Source organism: Metopolophium dirhodum, chromosome 2, assembly GCF_019925205.1.
Source record: "Metopolophium dirhodum isolate CAU chromosome 2, ASM1992520v1, whole genome shotgun sequence".
NCBI classification, from domain to species: Eukaryota; Metazoa; Arthropoda; class Insecta; order Hemiptera; family Aphididae; genus Metopolophium; species Metopolophium dirhodum.
The window spans coordinates 33,333,173-33,356,573 of NC_083561.1; the positions used below are offsets into that span (position 1 = coordinate 33,333,173).

The window sequence follows — 23,401 nt, forward strand, 5'->3', positions numbered from 1 at the left end:
GGTACAGACGGGTAGCCGGCAGAGTACTATATTTTCCGCTGACTCGACCGAAATTGTATTTGTATCGCCACTGATTGTCTGCCGGTGGCCTCTCCGTTGCGCTCGTATCTGTATTATTATGTAATTATATAATGTTATCGAAAAAAATCATAACTGTAGATTATCAATCATATTATATGAAAAATCATGTACGTTACAGTTTTGGAATAGCCTATTACACTATATGTCTATATGTTATACGCGTATATAGTACACTATACGCTGTATGTTCGGGGGCGGCGCAACAAAATTTAAATCTGTTAATCGAAATCCATTCCTTTTCCTATGAATTTGTATACTAATTTCTATGGATAGGAGAGGTTCGGAAATGATACCCTAATAAACTATTCAAGTCGAGTTTCAAACTAGTTGTATGTGTAACTTAATAAAGTTATTTCGTGTTTTTTTAAATTTAAGTAAGATTTCGTGTTTTTTGTTTGTCTTACGTTATAATATGTGGCCCCAGGTGGGTCAATTAATTATAAACTATATACCTATGAAACAAATTTAGTATTATATTACCATACGTTTTTTATAAATTAAAATAAACTACCTAAATAGTGTTACGATTATTACAGAAGTTGACTTAACCCACTTGACGCTGGAGCTTATACAGATAACAAATTAAAGTGCAGTACATCAATATTTTGGAAAATGCAAAAATATATTTATTCATAAAATATTTGTCGATGGATTTCTCGAATTCACATGGTTTGAATACAACGTAAATGTTATAAATTAAATTATGGGTCATAAAAAAAAAATAATAAATAAGCAAAACGAAAATTATTATAGTTTGTCGGTTCCGATGTCCAATGTCCATATATATGTCAATATATACGATATGACATAATAATATAATATAATAACATGTGTGCTCTAGTCTAAATACTCATCGTCTAGGTACCACGGCCAGGTTGGCGACAACGTCATCATTCTCCTCCCCTCAACCTCGAACATCCAAATTTCACGAAAGCGAGCGAAGGGTTAGGTAGTCAATACATTAAGTTTGCTATCCCACGGACGTGAAGGGGTGAATTAATTTTATACAACGCATATTTAATATTCATGCTCCCCCTCCCCTAACAAAATTCACATATCCACAGATAAGTTGGTAATCTTGAATACTTTTATAATATTTGAAAAACAGTTTTTTCAAAACCAATTTTTATTATTAGAATTCCAACTTAGTTACCATATTATGTTAGTATATAAATTAAAAGACATACACGCTATTCATATGCTTGCCTATGTAATAAATATTACTTAAAAAATGTTAGAAACGTATTTATAGGTATCCTTCCCAAGACCACATTAATACAATAGCGCTATTGATTATGTGGTAAGACATCGGTACCCACGGTAGATCCGTATAGGTACTCGTATAACCGCTGAGTAATCGTAACTAAAAAATGTATATTCATAGACAATTTAAAATTATTTAGGAAGAAGTGTTGAATGAACTGGGTAAGAAAATAAGAAAAATTGATTTGATATCTTACGATTTAGATTTAACTGACCACATGTATTTTATTAATGATAAGTAAATATTAACGATAGTTTTTATATGTTACTAACTGATCCCATTTACTGTGTTGTCCATTAAAAATGCCAATTCTATATGAATAACAATAAATTATTATTATAATAGCTTTAAAACCCATGGCAACCATTTATAAACAAAAATTTCCATCGGAAATCTCAAAATCCCTGTTTGAGCACCTCCTGGGGTTTTGTCCTCTTCCTTTTTAAATTAGCCTATCTTCTGCCCAGAGGTCTAATCTATCTCTGTATCAAATTTCATCAATATCGGTCCTGCCGTTTAGGAATGCATAAAGGACACATATACACAGCCAGACAGACAAACATTCATATTCATATATAGATTATTTGATTATATCTAAATGTTATGACATAATACGACAAATAAAAAATATTTTATTATTTAATTAAAACAACTCTCAATAAATGTATTTATTTATTTATAACAGATAAGTCACTCAATACATGATACAATTTTTTTTTGTACCATAGTCAAATACAAAATGTTATTCAACTTTATACCTCCATACAAAACATATTTTAAAATAGAATATTAGAATGATTTATAGAAAACACATATTGTTAATACCATTTGGTGGTTCCAGTAGGAATTTTCTGGCTTTGTCTAATACACGTGTAATACCTATTGGATTATATGGACGTGTTCTATTGACAACGTACCGATTGATCTAGTGAAACGATAAGAATTATGAAAACAAATGTGAATTCAGCATTAAGTCTACAATGTAATATCTGGTCCATTTTTTGGAATTTATTTTAAGTTTTTTATTAATGATTAATTAAATTTTTTAAATTGTTGAATTTTTTAAATCAGTTTTGTTTTTCATGTTAGGGACTGATATTTAAAAAAGTGGCCCGGAAATTCCATTGTAGACTTTATGCTGAATTAAAATTTGTTTTCAGAATTCAAATCACTACACTTGATTAATTGGTACGTTGTCAATAGAACACGTCTATATAATCCTATGTTTCACATGTGTTAGGCAAAGACAGAAAATTCCGACTGGAACCGCCTTAATATAATTAATTAACAAATTAAATAAGATTGGAGAGAGATGATCTCCGTAAAGATCATCTGACATTAATGAAATAAAATCTAAGATAACAATTTTAGATTTAACAAGTTGAGATCTTTGAGTGAAGACAGAAATAAACCAAGATAATAAAGGATCAGCATAGCCTTTTTTAAAGTTTATTAATTAAGAGTTGATGGTTAATACTATCAAAAGCTTTTTAAAAGTAGGTGTATATAACATCAGCAGGTTGTTAGATATGGAGTTTAAAATAAATTGTCTATATGAGATTTAATCAGTAATGGTAGATTTATTACTTCAGAAACCATGTTTCTAAAAAGAGGGGTGAGTTTAAAATTTAGTATTTTCAAAAATATATTTGAAAGTATAAAAATTATGGATATGGACTATAATTGGAAACTAATGATCTCTCCTTTAAAAAAAATAGGGTTGATAAATGTAAATTGCAAATAGAGGGAAAAGAACCTTTTTTAAGAAGTACCTATTAAAAAGAAAAATAATAGGTAGAAAAAGAATAAATCTACAACATGCGTGCAAAATCATGGGTAAGAATTCACCAGGACTAATACATATATATCTTGAACTTAAACTAATTACCTAATTCATCATTTATAGGAAAACATCAACTAATTTAATTTTACATTTATGAATATAATCAAACTACTGAACGAAGATTAACGTAAACTATAATAGACACTTTTTTATAACTCGATGTGAAATAACGACTGAATAAATCAATATGTTTCTCAGACCGTAGATGATCTTACATTTTTATAAAAATCCAAAGTTGACAAGGATTTGATTTTAGTGAGAGTTGAACATTCTGTAAATACATTTGCTAATCATTTTTACTACACCGTTTGTATTCAGTTCAAAAAACATGAATTTAAAAATTTAATTTAGTATATTTTATTTCTTTTTAATATAGTATGAAATATTGTTTTTTGATTATCTAGTTAGAATTTTTAAATTTCTTAGAAAACCATTATGGTATTATAGTAAAGATATAAAATAAAATATAGTTATATATATTGTACATTAATTAAAATATTTGATTTCATTGAATAAAACCGAAGAATTATAAGATAGAATTATGATCTCATTTTCATCATACATATATAATTGACATAATTAATAATGGACGGGGCTTTAACATTTAACCATCGTTTAAAATGTTTAAATCTGTGATTAGTTTAAACCAATTTATATTTAAATAATCAGAAACTTTTAGTCATAACAATTGATGATAAATGTGACCATATCGTATTCATTTTTGCGCTTAATTGTGAGTAATTTTGGTATAAGAAAAAACATTATGATTTAATTCGCCGACAAATTATATGTACTCAATCGTATTGTACATTTTTTTATCGTACCTAAACAAAAAATACTGTAATTTGACTAATCCGATTTGAATTATTATCTATATAAAGGTAATTATTTCGCTAATGGCATAAACCTTATCAGTATAGTATGCATTTGGGTTAAAGTCTAACCAATTAGACTCGATTTCTGATCTTCCAAAGTGTCCAATAAGTAAGCTAGTAAGCAAAACCTTTTTAGTCACTCCTCCATCTAAACATTTTTTTTACAAATAATGATAGCAGTTGATCACTTTAGAGCTATAGCATAAACCTTATATATTCCGTCAGCTACGTATCATAATATTTATCTACTGACTCCTTTAATCATTTTTCATATACTTCTAACTATGCAACTTTATTTTAAATGTAATACATGAATATTTAAAATTATAAGTTTTAAAAGTGGTGGTAGTTAGTTCGTTGCATGGATATTAAATACAATTTAACTAATAAATTATAATATATTTTATGTTTTATAATTTTATTTTGATTTATCAATGTTTTAAATTTTAAAAATTTTAAAAATGTTCGACCATATTATTTAGGTAATAATATTTATGCTGTATGAGTAATAATATAATGATAATAATGTATAGTAATATAATCTTAAAACTTAAAATTGCCTCCACGTATTGTATGTAAAACATATTTTAAAAATATTGTAAAAACATAAACATTATTCATAAATTGTATAGTGACAATGAATTTAAAAAATATCTTTTCAATATTTGATCTTCTGCAAAAAAGTGATCTAAATTATATTGCGATGATATTTAAAAACTTTCTTTGAAACTATTTACAAATCAAAATCTGAATATATTAAAAATGTATTGGAAACTTTTTTCAAATATTATTTTGCCATGTATATACTTTATAGTATATGAGACGCATATTTATATATCATAGTGGAATAATGCTTGGGAATGACTCTAAAAAAAATATTCCAAAAACTAATATTTCAAGGCTATATTATAGCAACATCCGTCACGTTTCAATAAAATCTACAAGTTATTCTGGATATTATAAATCATAAAATACTTCATCATCCCATACCTGAATTGAGATTATTAGATAGGTACATATTTTATATTGGTAAAATATTAGGTATATTATAAAATGTCTATGAATGTTTTTGTGTTGTTTAGTTTTAACTATGATTTTTAGTTCAGCATTTAATTTAAACTGTTTTTAAAATCATTTATTTTCAAACTGAAAATATAAATATTTACGAATTACGATTGGCTTTACACTTACTCACAAGTAAAAAAGGCATACTTATAAAACCAATTATTCAGTCCAACAAAATCTAAAATATTAAGTTTTTAAAATCATACTATGTAGCATTGTAGCATTGTATCAGTAGATTTGTAGATTTCGCTATAACGTATTAAATTAGAAAAAAAAGAAAAACATGGAAATAATTTGTAACCATAATATCTAGATATTACATGATGCATCATATTCAACAACCCCACGCAAATAAGTGGAAAACAGTTAAAATTATTGAGAGGAGGGCTTGAAAATTGTTGTTATTTTCCGTTGTAAGGAGATTTCTGTCACAAGGAGGTTTTACCTAAATATCTGATTTTTCATTTTTGAATTTATAAAAATTTGACAAAATTACTCCATTGCTCTTAACATTTTACCTATAATAGGTATGTGTCGTGTGCAGGCACTTCATCATTGAGTAGGTCACTGTAATGGATGAGTAAAGTTTAAATTCAATGATAAATCATTGCGTAGAAAACACAAATCTGAGTGGAGACTAAAAAATAATTAGCATATTTTCGTGATTTTGCAAAAATGTTAACTTACGCTTTATAAAAACCGTACTTACCTATGTATTAATGTTTTATTAATAAAAACAAATATTTATAGATTTTATACTTTTTTAAATTACTACAAAACAACACAATTTGTTTTTTCGTAAAAATGCTAATTTTGCCTTGATTTTTGATTTAATATTCCAGAATTATTTTGAACTGTACTGGAACATGTTTACTCTTGACACCCACTCTATCGTCCCTCCCATAAAAAACTTTACCAACTTTATTTTGTATGTATCAGAATTGCCCTTCAAAGTTGAAGATTGAATCGTTTTTCTACTATAAAAAATATCTCCAGACACAAAAAAAAAATATAACTAAAAAAACACTTGTTAAAATAAAATCAATACATTTATCGCTTTACTCAGAATCTGAAATAGTGTAGGTATCTCAATATGAAAATATTTTGATTATTTTCAATTTACAGTACCTATCGAATTATTCTGCAGAAATATCATCATTTGTCTTAATCAAATCAAGCATTCTTGGACGCTAAAAGAAATGATATCCATTAAAATTATTTTTACTATAAGATATTAAATTACAAATAATTACGAAAATACGTAATTATTACGATGAATTATCTAGAAAAAAAAATCCACTATAATCACGGTTTAATATTTTTATTAAAGAAATTAAATTAATTATATACGAAATTCGTATTATAAAACGTACCTTAGTCACATTAATATTATGATAATATAGGTAGATAATTTAAATTAATTATACTTTATATTATAAACATAATATTATGTATTAATACATTTAAGATTATGACTTAGGTAAGTCATCAATTAATTATATTAATAAACAGTCCAGTAAAATATTGATTGATTTTAAAACGAATTGATAGTTTGTACCATTGAGGTACCATATAGGTATAAATTTAAGACGAAGTGGATACTGGAAACGATAGATTAGGGCAGGTATCAATAATCTGCCGAGTACCTATAATAATATATTATACTCTATTATACTAAATCTTTTATAGCATTTTATAAGGATGTTTCGGTTGAACCGATAAATTCCCACCGATAAAATCTAAAAATATATAAAAAAATTTACATAGGTACATAATATTTTATTTTCTCAACTACGTAGATACATTTAGAATTAAGACCATAGATTATGTACGTATTACCTTGATTAACTTGACCATGACGTGTGGTCGCTGGAACTACTGCCATGTTCTGTCAATTATAGTATATACGGTCTATGATTATAACGAACTATCTGCAGTTTTCTTATCAGCACAAGTTATATGTTATCTCTGCAAAAAATAACTGTAAAAAAATTAAATGGTATTCACAAAATTTGATTTTATATAATTTATAAATATATTATATAAGACACTATCTAACCGGACTTGGCCCGAGTTAATAAAATGAATCCATCTTTCTATCGTTTTCCATTTTGTTTCAGTTGAAAAATATAATAGAGACACATATTTTGCAATGATTAGTTTTATGATTTTCCACTACTTAATTCTGGACAAATTTTTGATGTAAACAATAAAAACTGGTGACAGATTCAACGAATCAACGTAAATCCAATATAGTTAAAATTGGTAGATATTTGTCTTTATGTGTTTACATAAAAAATATGTCCATAATTAAGAGAGAAAATCATAAAAGTAATTATTGTAAAAATGTGCTTAATATTATTTGATTTTAATATTTATTTGTTTTTAATTATATTTGTAACATTTTTTATATCATATTTCTTTTAATTATGATAGTGATATAATATATAACCATTGGCAACAAAAAATAACATTCGATTTTCGTGAGCTAAAACTAAATTCATGTTTGAGCCAGCCAGAGGAGTTGAAAAATAAGCTGTAAACACCCTCCGAGTGCCAATAAGAATCTACTGGTGTAACTTTTATTGAAAACTTTTTTTGGAGTTCTATATTAACTGACAATTCACAAACTTTTACATTTTTTATTTCTTATTTTGAATTTCCACATATTGTAGTGGTTTTGAATATTTAATTTGGGTTTAAAAAGCATAGGTACAATTATTTTATCATCTAAAGTAACTAAAAATATTATATGCTTACATATTATATCTTAATAATACGATGTAACTGATTTTAGTTCTCGGTTATAACACTTTAGAATAAAATAAACGTAAGTATTTGTATTTAAATTTGCGTATAGCATGCGTGTAATTATAATATAAACAATGACGTATACAAAGACATAAAGTAATAGATATGACTCATATGAGTATTGAACGTTGGATACATCTAAATTTTTCCATCTTTTTACTTATACTCACAAGTGATTCTCGTCAACGTCCGAATAACCCGATCACCACCACCACACCCACCGTCTATTGCTTACGTAGGTGTACTCGAAAATGGGTAATGGTGTTTTTTAGCAGCATATTTATCACAAGTTTTTCACTATAAATATAATACATAGTCTGACAAATATATTAGGTGTGATATTATATTATATGCTTGCGTGCGTGTGAAAAAGTACCTACTCGTATACAGTTATACGTATACATTATACCTAACTTAATTCATGGCTAGTGTAGGTACGTATATTATTATTTTTATACGCATGAACGTGTGTAGATATGAGGAATGTTCTATATACTTGATAACACACTATATATATATCTCGTACGGTATAATATACATATTATACACATTACACTATACTGGGTAACAGAAAGGAATCGAGCAAAAAAATTGAATTTCACAAATGGAAACATCGCGTACAAACGTGCAAGACTGTGATACTTCGCTATTCCCCGGACATTTTTATTATATGTTTTTTGTGTTCCATTAGTGTATACGGAGATTTTCGTGTTTTTTATTTTTAACAGTTATGAAGTGCCTAATATTGGACGGACGAATCTGTTCGATAGTGTACATATTATGTTTCTGCTAACATATAAGTAAATTTGCGTTTGAATTTGGAGAAAGTCAAAACATAGAAATATCTATAGTAGAAATCACTCGTAATCATTTTAAACGTAAAATTGGATTTTATGGAGAAATCTCATGGTCCGACAAAATCTTATTTTAATAATGAACTAAATCCCTTGAAATTCACTTCAACCGGTTTTTACTGTATTGTTATTACATTTTTGTTTAATGGCGTCAAGAGTCAACTAGGTGTATCATATCATTATAATATTATAAATTAATATGTACGTAACATATTGAATATAATTTCGCGAAATGGCGTGCAAGCGATTTATGGTTTCGGCCGCAATATATCCTTTACTAATTTCTCTCTTCCAACATGTTATTTGGTATATTTTCGAAACAAAATCGTGAATAATTATTTCTTTGATACGTAAAATACGGAAAATATTATAATATCGTCTTTACCCGACGGCACCAACCAATAGTTATAATTTATAATTTATGATTTATTCACGTTAACAGTGTCTTAAAGACCGTAGACATATAATTTGATTTTTATCGAATTAAGTAAACTCGAATAATATGTGTGTCGTACTATAGTGTATTTATTTATATATAGAAGTAACCGAATTTTAATTATTACTCAATCTTATAGGCGGTGCTGTAAGGTTAGATAAGCGTGTCGATATTTTATACGTGTACTGCCATAAAAGTTAAAGTTTACGTTTTCTTCTTAAATAAAAATTAATAAATAGATATACAAATATATTGCACAATACCATATACGATATACCTAAGTATATAGTTTTCCACGTATCATAAACCTGGTATCTTAAATATATTTATATGACACATTTGGTTAACGTTTGTTTTTAATTTTATGAAATTGGATAGCGACCATGTAACTTTCACGTACTTACCTATACATGCGCGTTATGAAAATACCTACCCGTAACGGAGTAACGAAGACTACAAGCTTATTAAACACGAAAAGACACATTTGCATATACAGATTGTCATTTAATTTATACCTATTTATCGTGGTTTTACATTTGAAGTCAGTACACTGAGAATATACAGTTTAATTTTGCATTTTTATGCTGATTTCATTTTAAAACTACCATGTCATTGTTTTGGTTTTTAATAAAATATTATAATAATAACCAAGGACAGAGGACAGTAATAAAAAAAAAACCTTAGTAATCGCCTTATTTGCCAACCATTATGTAGGCACTGGGTAATTTCCCGTTTAGTAATTTTTAATTACTCGTGACAATTTCGTCCGAGACCAAATTGCTGCGTACCTACTTAAGTCATGGTTAATATAAATTAGTTTAATAACGCTATGCATTATTAACCGAAAATTATTTATGTGAACAGTGCACAGATTATATCCGCCAACAGTATAATTCTGACGTTATGACGAATTTATGAACTCATTGTTTTTCAAAAATATTTTCAAATTTTGAGTCCATAGAACATGTTATCTGGTTGTATATCGTGCATGACCAATTTATAAGTTATTATTTTAAAATTAAAAACCGTTTGAACCAGTTTACCAGGAACATATTTTAGATGGTTTTTTTTTACCAGACCTCCAACACAAATTTTAGCTTAACATTACGAATACTGTATGCTCGTCAAACCTGTGACAACCTGTCGTTCGGAGTAGAAGATAAAAATGTTTTACACATTGTAATACTATAATATACCCAGGATATAATATGGTCACAATATGTGGGCTATGGAATATTAAAATCAGAAACCTATTTGAAAAATACAAGTTAATTTTTAATAATCTTAACTATATAGTATACCTATATTATAAGATCGTGATAAGTTGGATTAGAAGTTTCGGGCCGATATGTTATTATAATATACAGTTTAAATCAGTGCGCTCTATATAATCGCTCGCCATATGTGATGTGCAGCACACCTGCAGGCGGCAGGCCTATATTATGCGGAATAAATAATATCCATGTGCCATATATTACAATAGCCAATGTTTCGGTGGACCTAACTCTACAACCGCAAACGAAATATTATCGTCATTTTTATTATTATTTATTATGCGTTTAACCGACCTTGACTCGCTCACACGCACGTACCTCAGTGTATTCGTATAACTATATATATATTTGGAAAAACATATCGTTTGTACGTATACTATGTGTGTATAGTTTATGTGTGGGGGAGGGGGGGGGTGGCAGTCGGCGCGTACAACGGCAGAACAATTATTTTAAATTTAGCCGCTGGCGATGGCAGTGATTTGTCAACGTCACGAGGCCGCGAAGAAGTGTTCGGAAGAGAGACGCGAATAGTGTGTGTGTGTGTGTGTGTGTGAGGGAGCATAAAATAGTGTGACGACCATGGTGGTGGTTGGCGGCGCCCATGTGGAAGAGCAACAATTTATATTAAAAAACTTTTTTTACTCCTCTAAAAAACCTATATTTATATACATAAATACATATCATATACGAGCGCGCGTGCTCAATGGAAAAACGTCGTTTTTTATTTTTGTTTTAACGTCTCCCATCCTACTCTTTATACTTCATCCGGCTTAATGGCCGAACGAATAATCTTCCGTTTAAAATGGCTGCGGGCGCAAGCGGCGTGAGTAATACCGATTCGCGAAACTATTACACTACATATATATACGCGCGTTACTCCAAAAAAGATACATTTGTGCAATTATAAAACGTTTAAATCCCTACTGCGTGGCGTGTGAATTTTACAAACCAGAATATATATGTACAACCTCCTTCTTATCCTCTCCATAATCACGCCCCGCGACTACTTTTGACACCGAGTCTAACGCTGCGCAAATATTTTTTCCAGCAAAAACGTAGTCACCGGACCCGCGACTGGAAACAACGAAAAAATATTTTACAGATAACCTGCCTATATTAAAAAAAAAACGAGTATGCCACTCGAGGTAGATTTGCATGTTTGATACACACGTGGATTTTTCCCCTATATCTGCTCCGACGTATATACAGAGCGGTACGCCACCGCGTTTTTCCACATAATATTATATTATATCTGATACAGGTGGCCAGCTATATAATATTATATAACTATCTACTGCGTGACACGATAACGGACGAATGCGTGATATGTGCGTACGTCAACCTACCGCCGAAGTTTCCAAACGCCCTTCTGCCTCCTAAGCCGACCGCCCGAATCATTTATCCATCAGATTTTAATTAGGCTGTCGTTTTCATAAGCGCGCTTTACATCGCGACCGTCCCATACTCGATAATATTATACGGTTTGTCGTCATACATAATTTAATAATAATGATATTAATTACATCGAGCCGGAGCCTTTACGATTTATAGCTGTTCGCTCAACGACGATTTTATTTCTGATTCATTTCAACATAGGTTTATAATATCTATAGTAGTAATAATATATACTAATAATGTACCTATTATGTTATACTGCAATATTATAGCCAAGTAATATATTGTATTATATACTATTATACACCCGGCGATAATCCGGGAAAACATGTGATTGACTTTACATACTATGGGTACATGATAGTATATTATTCCGATAGATTCGTGTTTAACGACTCCTAAGCATCTAATTTGTGCGCGTGTGTCTCGCTCACGGCGGACGTCGTGTCATCGGTTTATTATCCCCATTTCGAAATGGATGTGAATACTTAATTGAATTTCGTCCGCTCGTATATTTTATTAGTTTGTCGAACGTTCGTATACATTAGGTGTATTGTTACACGGTGGTGTTTCTATTTTTCACTCCCACTCCCTGAATTCGGCCAAAAGCACGCGTACTTGTTTGCGTATAATTTACAGTCGTTGGTTTTTGAAAGTTTATCGTGGCATTCTGAAAGTAATTTTCCATCGAAGTAATTACGAGTGTTGTTGTTCATGGCAATATTTCAAACAATTATTAATAACTTTGATGGCGCTACTGAAAGACCGCAGACTTACACGTATTCCGTTTTTAAAAAAGTAATAACACCCACAACACCCATTTGGTGTACATACCTATAGTTGAATATTTAAATATACAATACATATTACCATCGTGATTTAAATAATTATAATCGTAGATTAAAAGAGTCACGTGTCACATGTCGCCTCACGCATATCCGCAATAATGTTCAATATAATATATGAAACACTGCAGAGATGACAAAATAATATACTAATACTTGCAGTATATCTTGACGTATTTTATATTAGGACATGGGTGGGCGGGTGGCTTATAGATGATTGTGGTGGGGTTGGATTGTATAATTACCTTTATACATGGTAATGTATATATATAGTTTCTAATCAGACTTGTGTAATTTTATCGCACATATCATTTATATATTTAAACACTTTGAATCGTATGACGGTGCGCTTTGGGATGGAACAAATGCCATTCAACCCATTAGAAAGTACAATGAACTTGGAGAACAAAGTACTCCAATTGTTGATTTCGTTAAGGAAAAAAATCATAGCCAACGATGAGACACATAATGCTTAGAATTTTATTTTTTGTCATCCGACACGATAATTACATATTAATTACACTTTTTACATGTATAGTTGACGATTATCATAACAATGCGTTCGTATTTCAATGCTATATATACATTATACATAGTATAATACTCGTTTTATCGTGCATTTTTTATAATTTTCTTACACCCTAACCGTGTACATGTAATGTACGACGTAGTATATACATATATTATACCTACTCTTTATTTTGTGTACACAACATGCACCGACTGTACCTATCGTTTTCATCATGTGATTATTATTTTTAGAAGGATTTCATTTAATTTGGAATTCAACGAGTTATAAAATACTAATTTGTTGAAAACCGTTTTTACTTTCTATACATTTAGTCGATGAGTACCCGGCGTTAGCAAAAAAAAAAATTCTGATTGTTCAACTATTGGGTGTAACACGCTGTGGAAGCAATGTCTTTTTAAGTGTAAATGATATTATATTTTTAATGCATAGCGATCCCGTCGGCGTTGTCCGTGAGATTCGCAGCAGTAGATCGCGGACCCCGTGTGGTTTGTACGTAAGTGTATTATTTAACCCTTAAGTATCAATGTTATACCAAGTTTGTTGTTTTTACTTAATTCAACCAGCTATGGTGGATTAATACAATCAATTAATACAAAATCTTAACTTAACCGTAAAAAATCCGATGAATAAAAAAAAACCAAACATCCGTATGTATAAAATATGTATGGATAAAGCCAAAAATTAAATAGGAAAAGTAAGAAAAAAAAAACAATATAAAAATAATGCTCAAAAAATTGGTTCACCGAAACCGTGGTTCGAAGTTCAGACATTCTGTGCCACTACGCCAACTGCAGGCATATCCCTTTAAGAAAAATAATTATTATTAAAAGAAATAGCGACCATTTACAAACAAACATTTTCATCGTAAATCTCAGAATCCATGTTAGAGCACCTCCCCGAGCCGGACCTCTAGTTTACCCTTTAAAAATTATCCTATCTTTTTCACAGAGGTCTAATCTATATTTGCACTAAATTTCATCGCAATCGGATAAAATATGGTTAGGAATGCATAAAGGACACACACACACACACATTCATGTTTATGTACCTATATATATTTATATCATAAATATGATTGTTGTCATGACTATAATACACTTACTTCAAATCTGTAAACACTATATTTTAATGTAGAATACAATATATATGCGTATAGTGATATAAATGTCAACAACGTGATTATCTACTTCAACGTTTCGTAACGAATTATAATATATTGTAAAAATTACATAACTTAGAAAAATTGTTAAACTATTTTTTATAATTGTAATTTATAAAAACACAAACTGGTGTATCAGTATTTTAATACAAATTATTAATATTCAAGTACATTTTCATAAAACAATTTTATTCATACAGGCAACTGTGATTTATATAGTTATTAAAAAAATATTTTATTTAGGATTTTTAGTGAAATGAGAAACACTTTGGCTTTCATGTCTTGTTTTTAACAATTTTTATGACAATCAAAAACATATTAACTTTATATAAATAATTTTGGAATATTGAAAAAAAAAATCATTATTTCGTTTTTAGTATATATTATAAGTAGGTAGGTACTTCATATGAAACGAATGTCATATATTAATAAGTAACGTTTAATTTGCACTCAGTTTTAACGCGACTCATTAATTTCGTTATTATATGTCTTCTGCACCTATTCACTGTTAAACACTTACACGGATCATAATGCCGCGACCGACCATAATATTGCCTATTAGGTTCATTATTCCTTACTCATTCGATGTCCTACACAAAAGTGTCAAGTATGGTTAATTTCATTCAATGATTTCAATAAAATGTATGAGTTAGAAAATAGGTATACATTTGGTTTACTTATTTCGATATTATTATAATAATTAATCGTTCTTAATTTTTCTTTATTTAGTAGTAGAAAAAAATGGAATATGGAATATGTAATTCTAAAGCATAAACAGTGGATTATATTTTTGGAAGGTTTTCACACAAGTAGCTTTGAATTATGATGCAGTTTGTAAGCAAAAGTTAAATTACATTCATTTACTTACGATGGATGTGGTGAAGCTGTCTTATCGGCGACTGAAGGGAAAATCGAATTAATTGCAGTGTTAATTTAGAAATCGATGTATTTCTAGTATACCCTGACAAATAACTACAATCTATTTTCTACTAGGCTACAACTTACCGTGAAACCCGACGGTAAAAATATGTTACGCTTTGTCAAACGTACAATATATGACCATTTTTTGACAGGTCACAAAGGGATTTAAAAATATTTTTTTACTGTTGAATTTGGCGCCCAAAAAAACCATTAGAGGTTAGAAGAAAGTTATTTTGTTTTTTTGCTGCATAGCAGTTTTGAAAAATTGTGACAGTTTGAGATTAGCCCAAAGGTAGATTTCCCGGTTGAAACCTACCATGTGACTATTTCCTTTTTTACCCCGGGGCCCAAATGTAATCGAGTTTCATATTATTTAATACTACAAATACAACAACACATTTATCACATTTAGACATTTCACTTTGTTGTTTCAGCTTCTGACCTGGAATCGATCCGTGCCTTGTTTAATGAAAAAGAAAAAGAACTAACAATGGCTGTAGCTAAAGTGGATGAACTAACTAGGCAACTAGAAGACGTTCATAAAGGACGTGGCCATGCACAGCCTACATCTCCGGCCTCCATAGAACTCGACAAACTACGGGCCGAGTTATTAGTGAGTGTTATTGTTCATACATTTTAGTTAGGTATGCTCTTATATTTCCAAATAGGTACTATTTTTATTTATGTTTAAATTAAACAGGTTGTATAACGCTAATATAATATATCATTTATTTTTTTTTTAAATTTTAAAGTACCGGAATAAATTGGGCGAACAGCAAACTGCCAGGCTGGTACAACAACGTGAGGTTCTGTCCAAAAGACAAGAGGAAATGGCATCCATTGACCGGCGAATATCGGAACTACAAGCTAGGTTACACAGGAAGAGACTGCTCAACCAACAGCTGGCCAATCAAATTCAGGCTAACAAACCAGGCCAAAATAACAGGCGAGTAATCATTTTGAGCATAATAATGCTAAAAAAAGATTTCAACAAGATCTCGTGAGATGGGTCATCTAATTACATTTTAGTTTCTTGTAAACTATTAATGTAAGTTTATAAAAGAATATTCATTTTGTTTGCGGTGAAGTCACTATGCTGTTAGATAGATTATGTTTTATACAATAGGCCAGGGGTCATCAACCTTTTCCAACAAGTGAGCCACATTAATCATTTTATTTATCTGGTGATCCACCACTTTTTAGGTACAGTTTAGGTATATTATTACAATTTTATATTATTGCATGCAGTCTAATAATTGATTGTATAATAATATTCTTATTTCATTATTTATCCATAGGAAAATGTTATGTTTTTCTTCTCTAATAAATGCGTTACTTTAAATATAAAGCGTAAAGGTGTGTTTAAGTCTTAAACTTTAAGAATACGCGCATGATCATCATATTATAGGAAAATGAATTTTTAATAAGTTCGACAAATATTATTTCTCTAAATATCCACCAGCCAAACATCTCCTTAAATAATGTGAATGTACTATAATTTACAACCTTATTAACCCTGTCAACCATTAGGATTGATTTTTGATTTTAAAACATTTATCATATGCATAGAAACTGTCAAAAAATTATAATTATACTAACGTGTACATTTTCTTTTGATTTAAGATCTCTGGGCGGCCCGGGTAAACAAATGATGCCGCTGTGCGATGGGAAAATGAACGGTGGAGGCGGAAATGTTGCAGCCATCGAGCCGTTTAACCACATACCAGACGCGATGAGTAAGAATTCAATGTTACGCAAGTCCGAGGATAACATCCTTAGTCACGCGACGGTAGACTGTGACCCACAGTCGTATGGTGGACGGTCAACCAGACCTGAGCTTAAGTCTCTGTCTCAGCAGCCTTTAGTCCAGAAACCTATGGTGGACCCATACCATCAACAGTACCAGTCGTCAAATAACAACTACAAAATTGAACAACAGAGTAACGGTAACCCAGGTGACCTCGCGTATTTCGGTGGTAGCAAGTTTGACCCTAAATACCAGACACTACCCTACAATACCAAATTTTCACCGTTGGCAAACTACAGTGGAAACCAACCGGCGCTCCAGCACCATCAACATCAGCAGCAACAACAGCTACAACATCATCATCATCATCAGCAGCAGCAGCAACAGCAGCAGCAGCAGCAGCAGCAACAACAGAACCAGCATCAACAGTGGTTCGGCCAGCACGAAGACATGTCCGAGGACATTAATAGAGACCTAGTCAATAACAATACCAGCTGTTACGGAGCTGATCAAAAACTTAACGGAACGGCCCAAAGTAAAAAGTCAGTTTTGGCCGGCCAAGTTCTGACGAACCTGGGACAAAATTTACAAATGCAGAGTTCCAGCAGACCTATCAACGCTCAAGTGTATCACACGAAACCACTTTCATCGTCTAATCATGCTTCTCAAAGGTACAGTGGTATTTATATTTAACGTTTATTTCTATATTTCACATTATAATATTATTATATTGTCTATAATATAATATTATAAAATAATATAATATACTCATTCAATATTATGTTTTAGGCCTTTAAACTATTCGGTACACCACCCTCCAGTTCTAGTGACTAGAAGCCAACCAGTCGGTGGAACCGGGATAATAAATCATCAGGTAATTGAATCTTATACGATATTATTTAGAAATTACTTTTTTTTCTCCAAAATAATACGCATAGTACAGTATGTACGTATTTATTTCGAAATTATTTATGCTAATGATTCGATTTAACTTGAAACCGTATTTTAACGTCGATTTAATAGTACCTATTTTATTTCGTCCGGATTTTGGTGCGAATGAAAGACGGAGTATCAGAATGAATCATTTAGAGTATTAATCAAGACTATTGTGTTGTTATACGCGTTTAACGTCAGAATAATCGTTATATATAAGGGATTAGGGCGTTCTACAACGATTAATAATATCGTCCTTATCGCAGTGGTTGTAATAGTCCGTCAATTCGAGTCGAGTCTTACGAGAGCCTACAGGTCTTTTTCTTTCGTATTATTTAGTACGAGAGTTTACTATATACGCGCACGAAAATCGAGACAAACTTAATTTAATATCTCCTAACTTAATTTAGGGAAATAATTTGTAATAACTTTGAGGCATGGAGCGCCACTGGCGTAATGTAATTTACCATCATACGCTTTATTATATTATTGTGTTTATTAAAATAATAACATACAAACCAATTTGTCCACAGAAACCGACAAGCAGCGTGTCGCCCATTTATCAGACGTCTTCGACCAAAGTACAGCCGGTGCAGCCTCAAGTATTAAATTCCGTGGCGGCGAACCAAGTAGTACCTAAAGAATCAAAACAACCAATTAGGTTAGCGGCGGTGGTTGCTGCGGAGTCTGAACAATTGGTCGGCGTGGACCGGGCCGGCAGTCCTCCGACCATTGGAAAACCGGCGTTACCCCCCAAACCTCCTCCGCCACTGGTCAAGACTTGTACGCCACCACCGCCGCCAAGGCAAAACGCTTACCACCACCATATACCTCAGTATAACCAGCCGGATCCATCTTTGGAAGACGGGGGCCTAGGAGGAGCTGGCGGTGGTCGTGCGTACTACACCGACTGCAGACCAGCCCCACTTCAAAAAGACTTGACGCCTCCCCCGCCGCGGATACCCAACGGTGGCATTACTGGAGCCCCGGTCAAGTCTGGATTTGGTAACTTGGTGGATTCGTCCGAGTCCGACAACTCGTCGAGTTCGGCGTCCATGCGATGTACGATCGGTAGCAACGCCAAGTGAGTGTTATAATGCGTACAGAATATGATATATTATATGCGGTGAAAAAACGTTAAGCTTGATAAGATGTAATACTAATATAATTATTAATTAATATATTATATTATAGTATCGCACCGTGTTTACGTCTGTTCACTGTTGGTGAAAATTTCTGATAAGACTGCCCATAATATTTCTAGTCGATTAAGACTCGTATTATCTAGATTGTATTTTGATCCATAACTGTTTCATAACAGTTAAGCTCAGGTTATCTATCACTTATAATACGATGTGATACTAAGTATGATATGTGTGTGTCTTCTTCTTTTTCTTTTTCGGTTTTATGGCCCAATCGGGACCAGAATATTCCCCACGAGCTATCCATGTAGAAGATATATAACCTATATATATATATATATACCTATATAACAATTTGTTCTGGACTATAATCATTACTAAATTTCTGTCAGTTAACACTAAGTCATAGAGTTCAGTTAATCGTTCCCTTAAGTGGATGATCAACTGGATCTAATTGTGTAGTCAAAACAAATGGTAAGACCTATTAGTACTGTAGTTTTCGTACGTTTTCATTACGTCGCACAACAATAGAAAAATCCTGTACGATAAAGGCGCATGTTTTTATGTGTATAATATCTATGATAGGTTATATATTTATAATTCGATTTTTTTATGTTTTATTTTTCACTTTTTTAGAAGTGGCGAACATTTGTTGGACAGTGTGAGATCTGTGAGCATATCAACGACCAAAGGAACGCCTCCCCCTCCACCACCACCACCACAACCCCAACCACAGGAGTCGTCTACTACCACAGCCACATCTCCAACTGAACCCGTGGGAGTCAAAGATCAGCAACAGCAGCAGCCACCACCCCAAGAAGCCAAACTCCCCTCTAGACTGCCATCACTTTTGCTCAGCCGAACCACTTCTTATCCGGTGACGGATATTGTCGGGAGCGAGAGTAAAGTCAACAACAACAACAATAACAACCTCCATCACCATCTCCTTAACCATAATCATAATAACATCAACAATAACCACCAGCAATTGCAACACCGGATGTCAGTCGCACCACCTCAACAGCAGCAGCAACCAGCACAGACTCCATCTGCCATCGCCACTTCCACCATTTCCACCACATCGACCGGCAGACAACTAGATCCTCAGGCTGCGGCGGTTGATGAAACAGACAGAGCTCGGGCAGTTAGTGTGGCCCAGCGCATTGACGAACTGGAGACACGTTTTGGGGGCGGAGGCAGCAGTATAGGGGTCGTTGGATGTGGTGGGTCTTCGTCCACTGACGATAACAGCACCAGCAACCACAGCTCTTCATCGCCGGACTCTGGCCAAGACTCAGGCAGAGACGACATATCCGGTAAGAGTTCACTACATAAGTAAAAAAAATAACGACATTTTGCATAACATCAATATCATTTAAGTTTATCAATATTTACTAACTTTAAAAAAATCACATTAAATCAGAGCCTTGCACCCAAATTAACAGGAATCTATTTACGTTTTGTAAAGATATGGCCATATGGGGCTTCAAAGTTAGTCTTTTCTTTAATGTTACGCCTAAATAAGTATTAAATATTTTCCAATGTCAGCACATTTTAATATCTATGCTTCGTTTTAATCATTAATTTACAAGTATAATTTACCATTTACTAATAATATTTTAAGAAATATCGTATAACTTAAAAGATTTGGTACCAATATCGTATTCAAATTAAGTTTCTTCTGAACTACTTAACATCCATATAAATCAATATTAACCAGAATAATAACAGGTATGCACAGCACCCAAACGTTTATTTAATTTTTTTATTCATTTGTTTGAAGTGTTTGAAACCCGAATATATTTGATTCTGGTGCAAAGGTCTGGAATTCAATTGAGCAGCATATTCGTATATATTAATGTGTTCGAAAACTTCAGTTTGTGGTATCGAAATAATAGGTAAAAAATCATAAACGAGACTTTCGCATTCTTAAAATATTTTTTTTTAGTGCCGATGACCTGTTAATACGTAGTACTTATTCTCCTAAAATGTATTATTCTTAATTTACTTTTAGTCTCTCGAGGCATTGTACGTTATCTAAAAGAATACAATTTTTAAAATAGCATTTTTTTCTTCATATTTTAATGTAATAATAAAAAGAATCATATCAGAAATACTACTTTTGAAATGTTATCCACTATAAAACAACATAATTTTAACAAATTACAAGTATAAAAATAGTATGGAAATTGAACACAACTCGTGGTTTTTGATAAGACACGTACCTATATATATTAATAATATATAATATATAATATACACACGGCGATTGTCCCGAAATAATGATAAAATAATTCAATCAGTGAACAACAAATGCGAAATATATTGCTCTATATTATAATAATAATATTATTATCTCCGATGAAATTTGCTTTTGATCTGTCTATTTATGGGGAACTATCCGAAGAAAATAATATGCAAATCCGCGGCTCGATAATCCGTGCGTGGTGTATATATTATATATTATATTGTGCTATATATATATATATATAGATGTGTAGCACAGTAAGTATTATGATGCTCGCGGGAGGTATACTATGGATCGTTTAAGCTAATGGGTTTCCATGTCGAACTTACTCCTATGCGCCACAACACCGGTACATAATATAACATTGCGCGTAAATTTGAATTGATTTAAATGTGTTTTATCTGCAACCCCTACTCTATACCAATTACACTATAAACACAACAATTTCAGAGGGTATAGTATATACAAACTAAATGCTTCAACTAAATGAGTTAGACAAAGTTCATCATTTTATACTATTTTATGGCATACTATTTGGATCGAATACGATTATAATTATTTAATATTTGCACCAAGTTGGAATTCCAATTTTAAGCTATTTATACCACGACCCTGTTCCATTCTAAGGTACGTCGGTATTGACTTATAAGTACGAGAACAATAATATACGATATAATACCATAATAATACCATAATTGTTATTTCAGATATAATATAATATATGTTGATATAATATGATTTCTGTAAAAATGAGTTCAACATTACCGTATTACTTATAGAAAAATGTAAAACTTTTAATAGTAATTTATATTAATATAATTAAAATAGCATTAGAAATAAACAATGCAACACCGTTTTTGTTCAAAATCATTTGTTGTTTTATTGAATAATATTCATTGAATTTAACATATCCGTATTTGTCACTGCAATAGTGTTCTTCTCAATGACGAGGTACATCCAAAACCCTACAATGCAGCATAGCGAATCCCACGGTTTTTATTTATTATTTTTTGGTTTATTTTATGCGATTTCAAATAACTATTTATGTTGGTAGTCTATTAGTATTTTTTTTTCTTTTTTTTTGGCGGGGGGGCTTAACCAATCGAGCTGGGTACCTTAGTTCCGCTTATGAAAACTAGCTTACATATTATATCTGGTGCAGTATATCTCCAGTGATGACAATCACTCCATCCATTCATATTTACAAAGGCCAACGAGTTGGTAAAATATATCATAATAATAATAATGTCCCAATCCCCGATACCTCTTTTTATTTCCACTAGTTTTTAGGTACATATGATTCAACTACGATATTTATTATGATGCAAATATAAATAAGTAGTGTCTACCTATGTATGTAAATCGGAGAACTTTCTTTGTTTGGATTTATCTAGTTATGTGTGATATTGTATAGTATGTACCAACCTATTAAATTATCTCTAAACTACATTGACATCCTATACGGTTTAACACAGATTTATATATAAACACGAACGAAAGTATAACGACAATAACAACGCACATTACTCGCGTTTAGTTGTGACATTTCTCATTTTCGCTTGTTGCTGACGGTTGCTCACATAATATATCAATATAATATTATAGTTTTCCAATTCACCGAAGTTCGTTAGTTAAGATATCGATCTTGTAACGTAACCTATCCCGTGACCGGCCGTTGTCGATACAGTATATTTAATGTACTATATGGAATCAGATGAAGATATGGAGATTTCTATGCATTTTCGTATTTGTTTGGTTGATTGTATGTGATGATATGCTAGGTAAGAGGATAAATACTTCTTTCAACTATATTTGATATAAATTATATCGTTGTGTTCAGTGTGAATTTATACGATTTTAGCTCATATTATATCGATACATTTTATGGACAAAAGAAGTGTATGTTAATTATTAATATTTTAACGCCTATAAAAATATAGGTCTACATATAGTCAATAAATTGCGTTGCATATAAT

At 31.4% G+C, this 23,401-nt stretch overlaps 1 protein-coding gene across 1 annotated transcript in view; it reads left to right on the forward strand.

Moving 5' to 3' along the window:
* The window catches only part of LOC132939865 (uncharacterized), an 87,403-nt gene that overhangs the window by 55,898 nt on the left and 8,104 nt on the right, over positions 1-23,401 (forward strand). Inside the window, 6 exon segments of the mRNA XM_061007270.1 lie at positions 15,790-15,968; positions 16,108-16,301; positions 16,979-17,773; positions 17,892-17,976; positions 18,569-19,119; positions 19,814-20,493. Coding sequence (XP_060863253.1) covers positions 15,790-15,968; positions 16,108-16,301; positions 16,979-17,773; positions 17,892-17,976; positions 18,569-19,119; positions 19,814-20,493 — 2,484 coding nt within the window.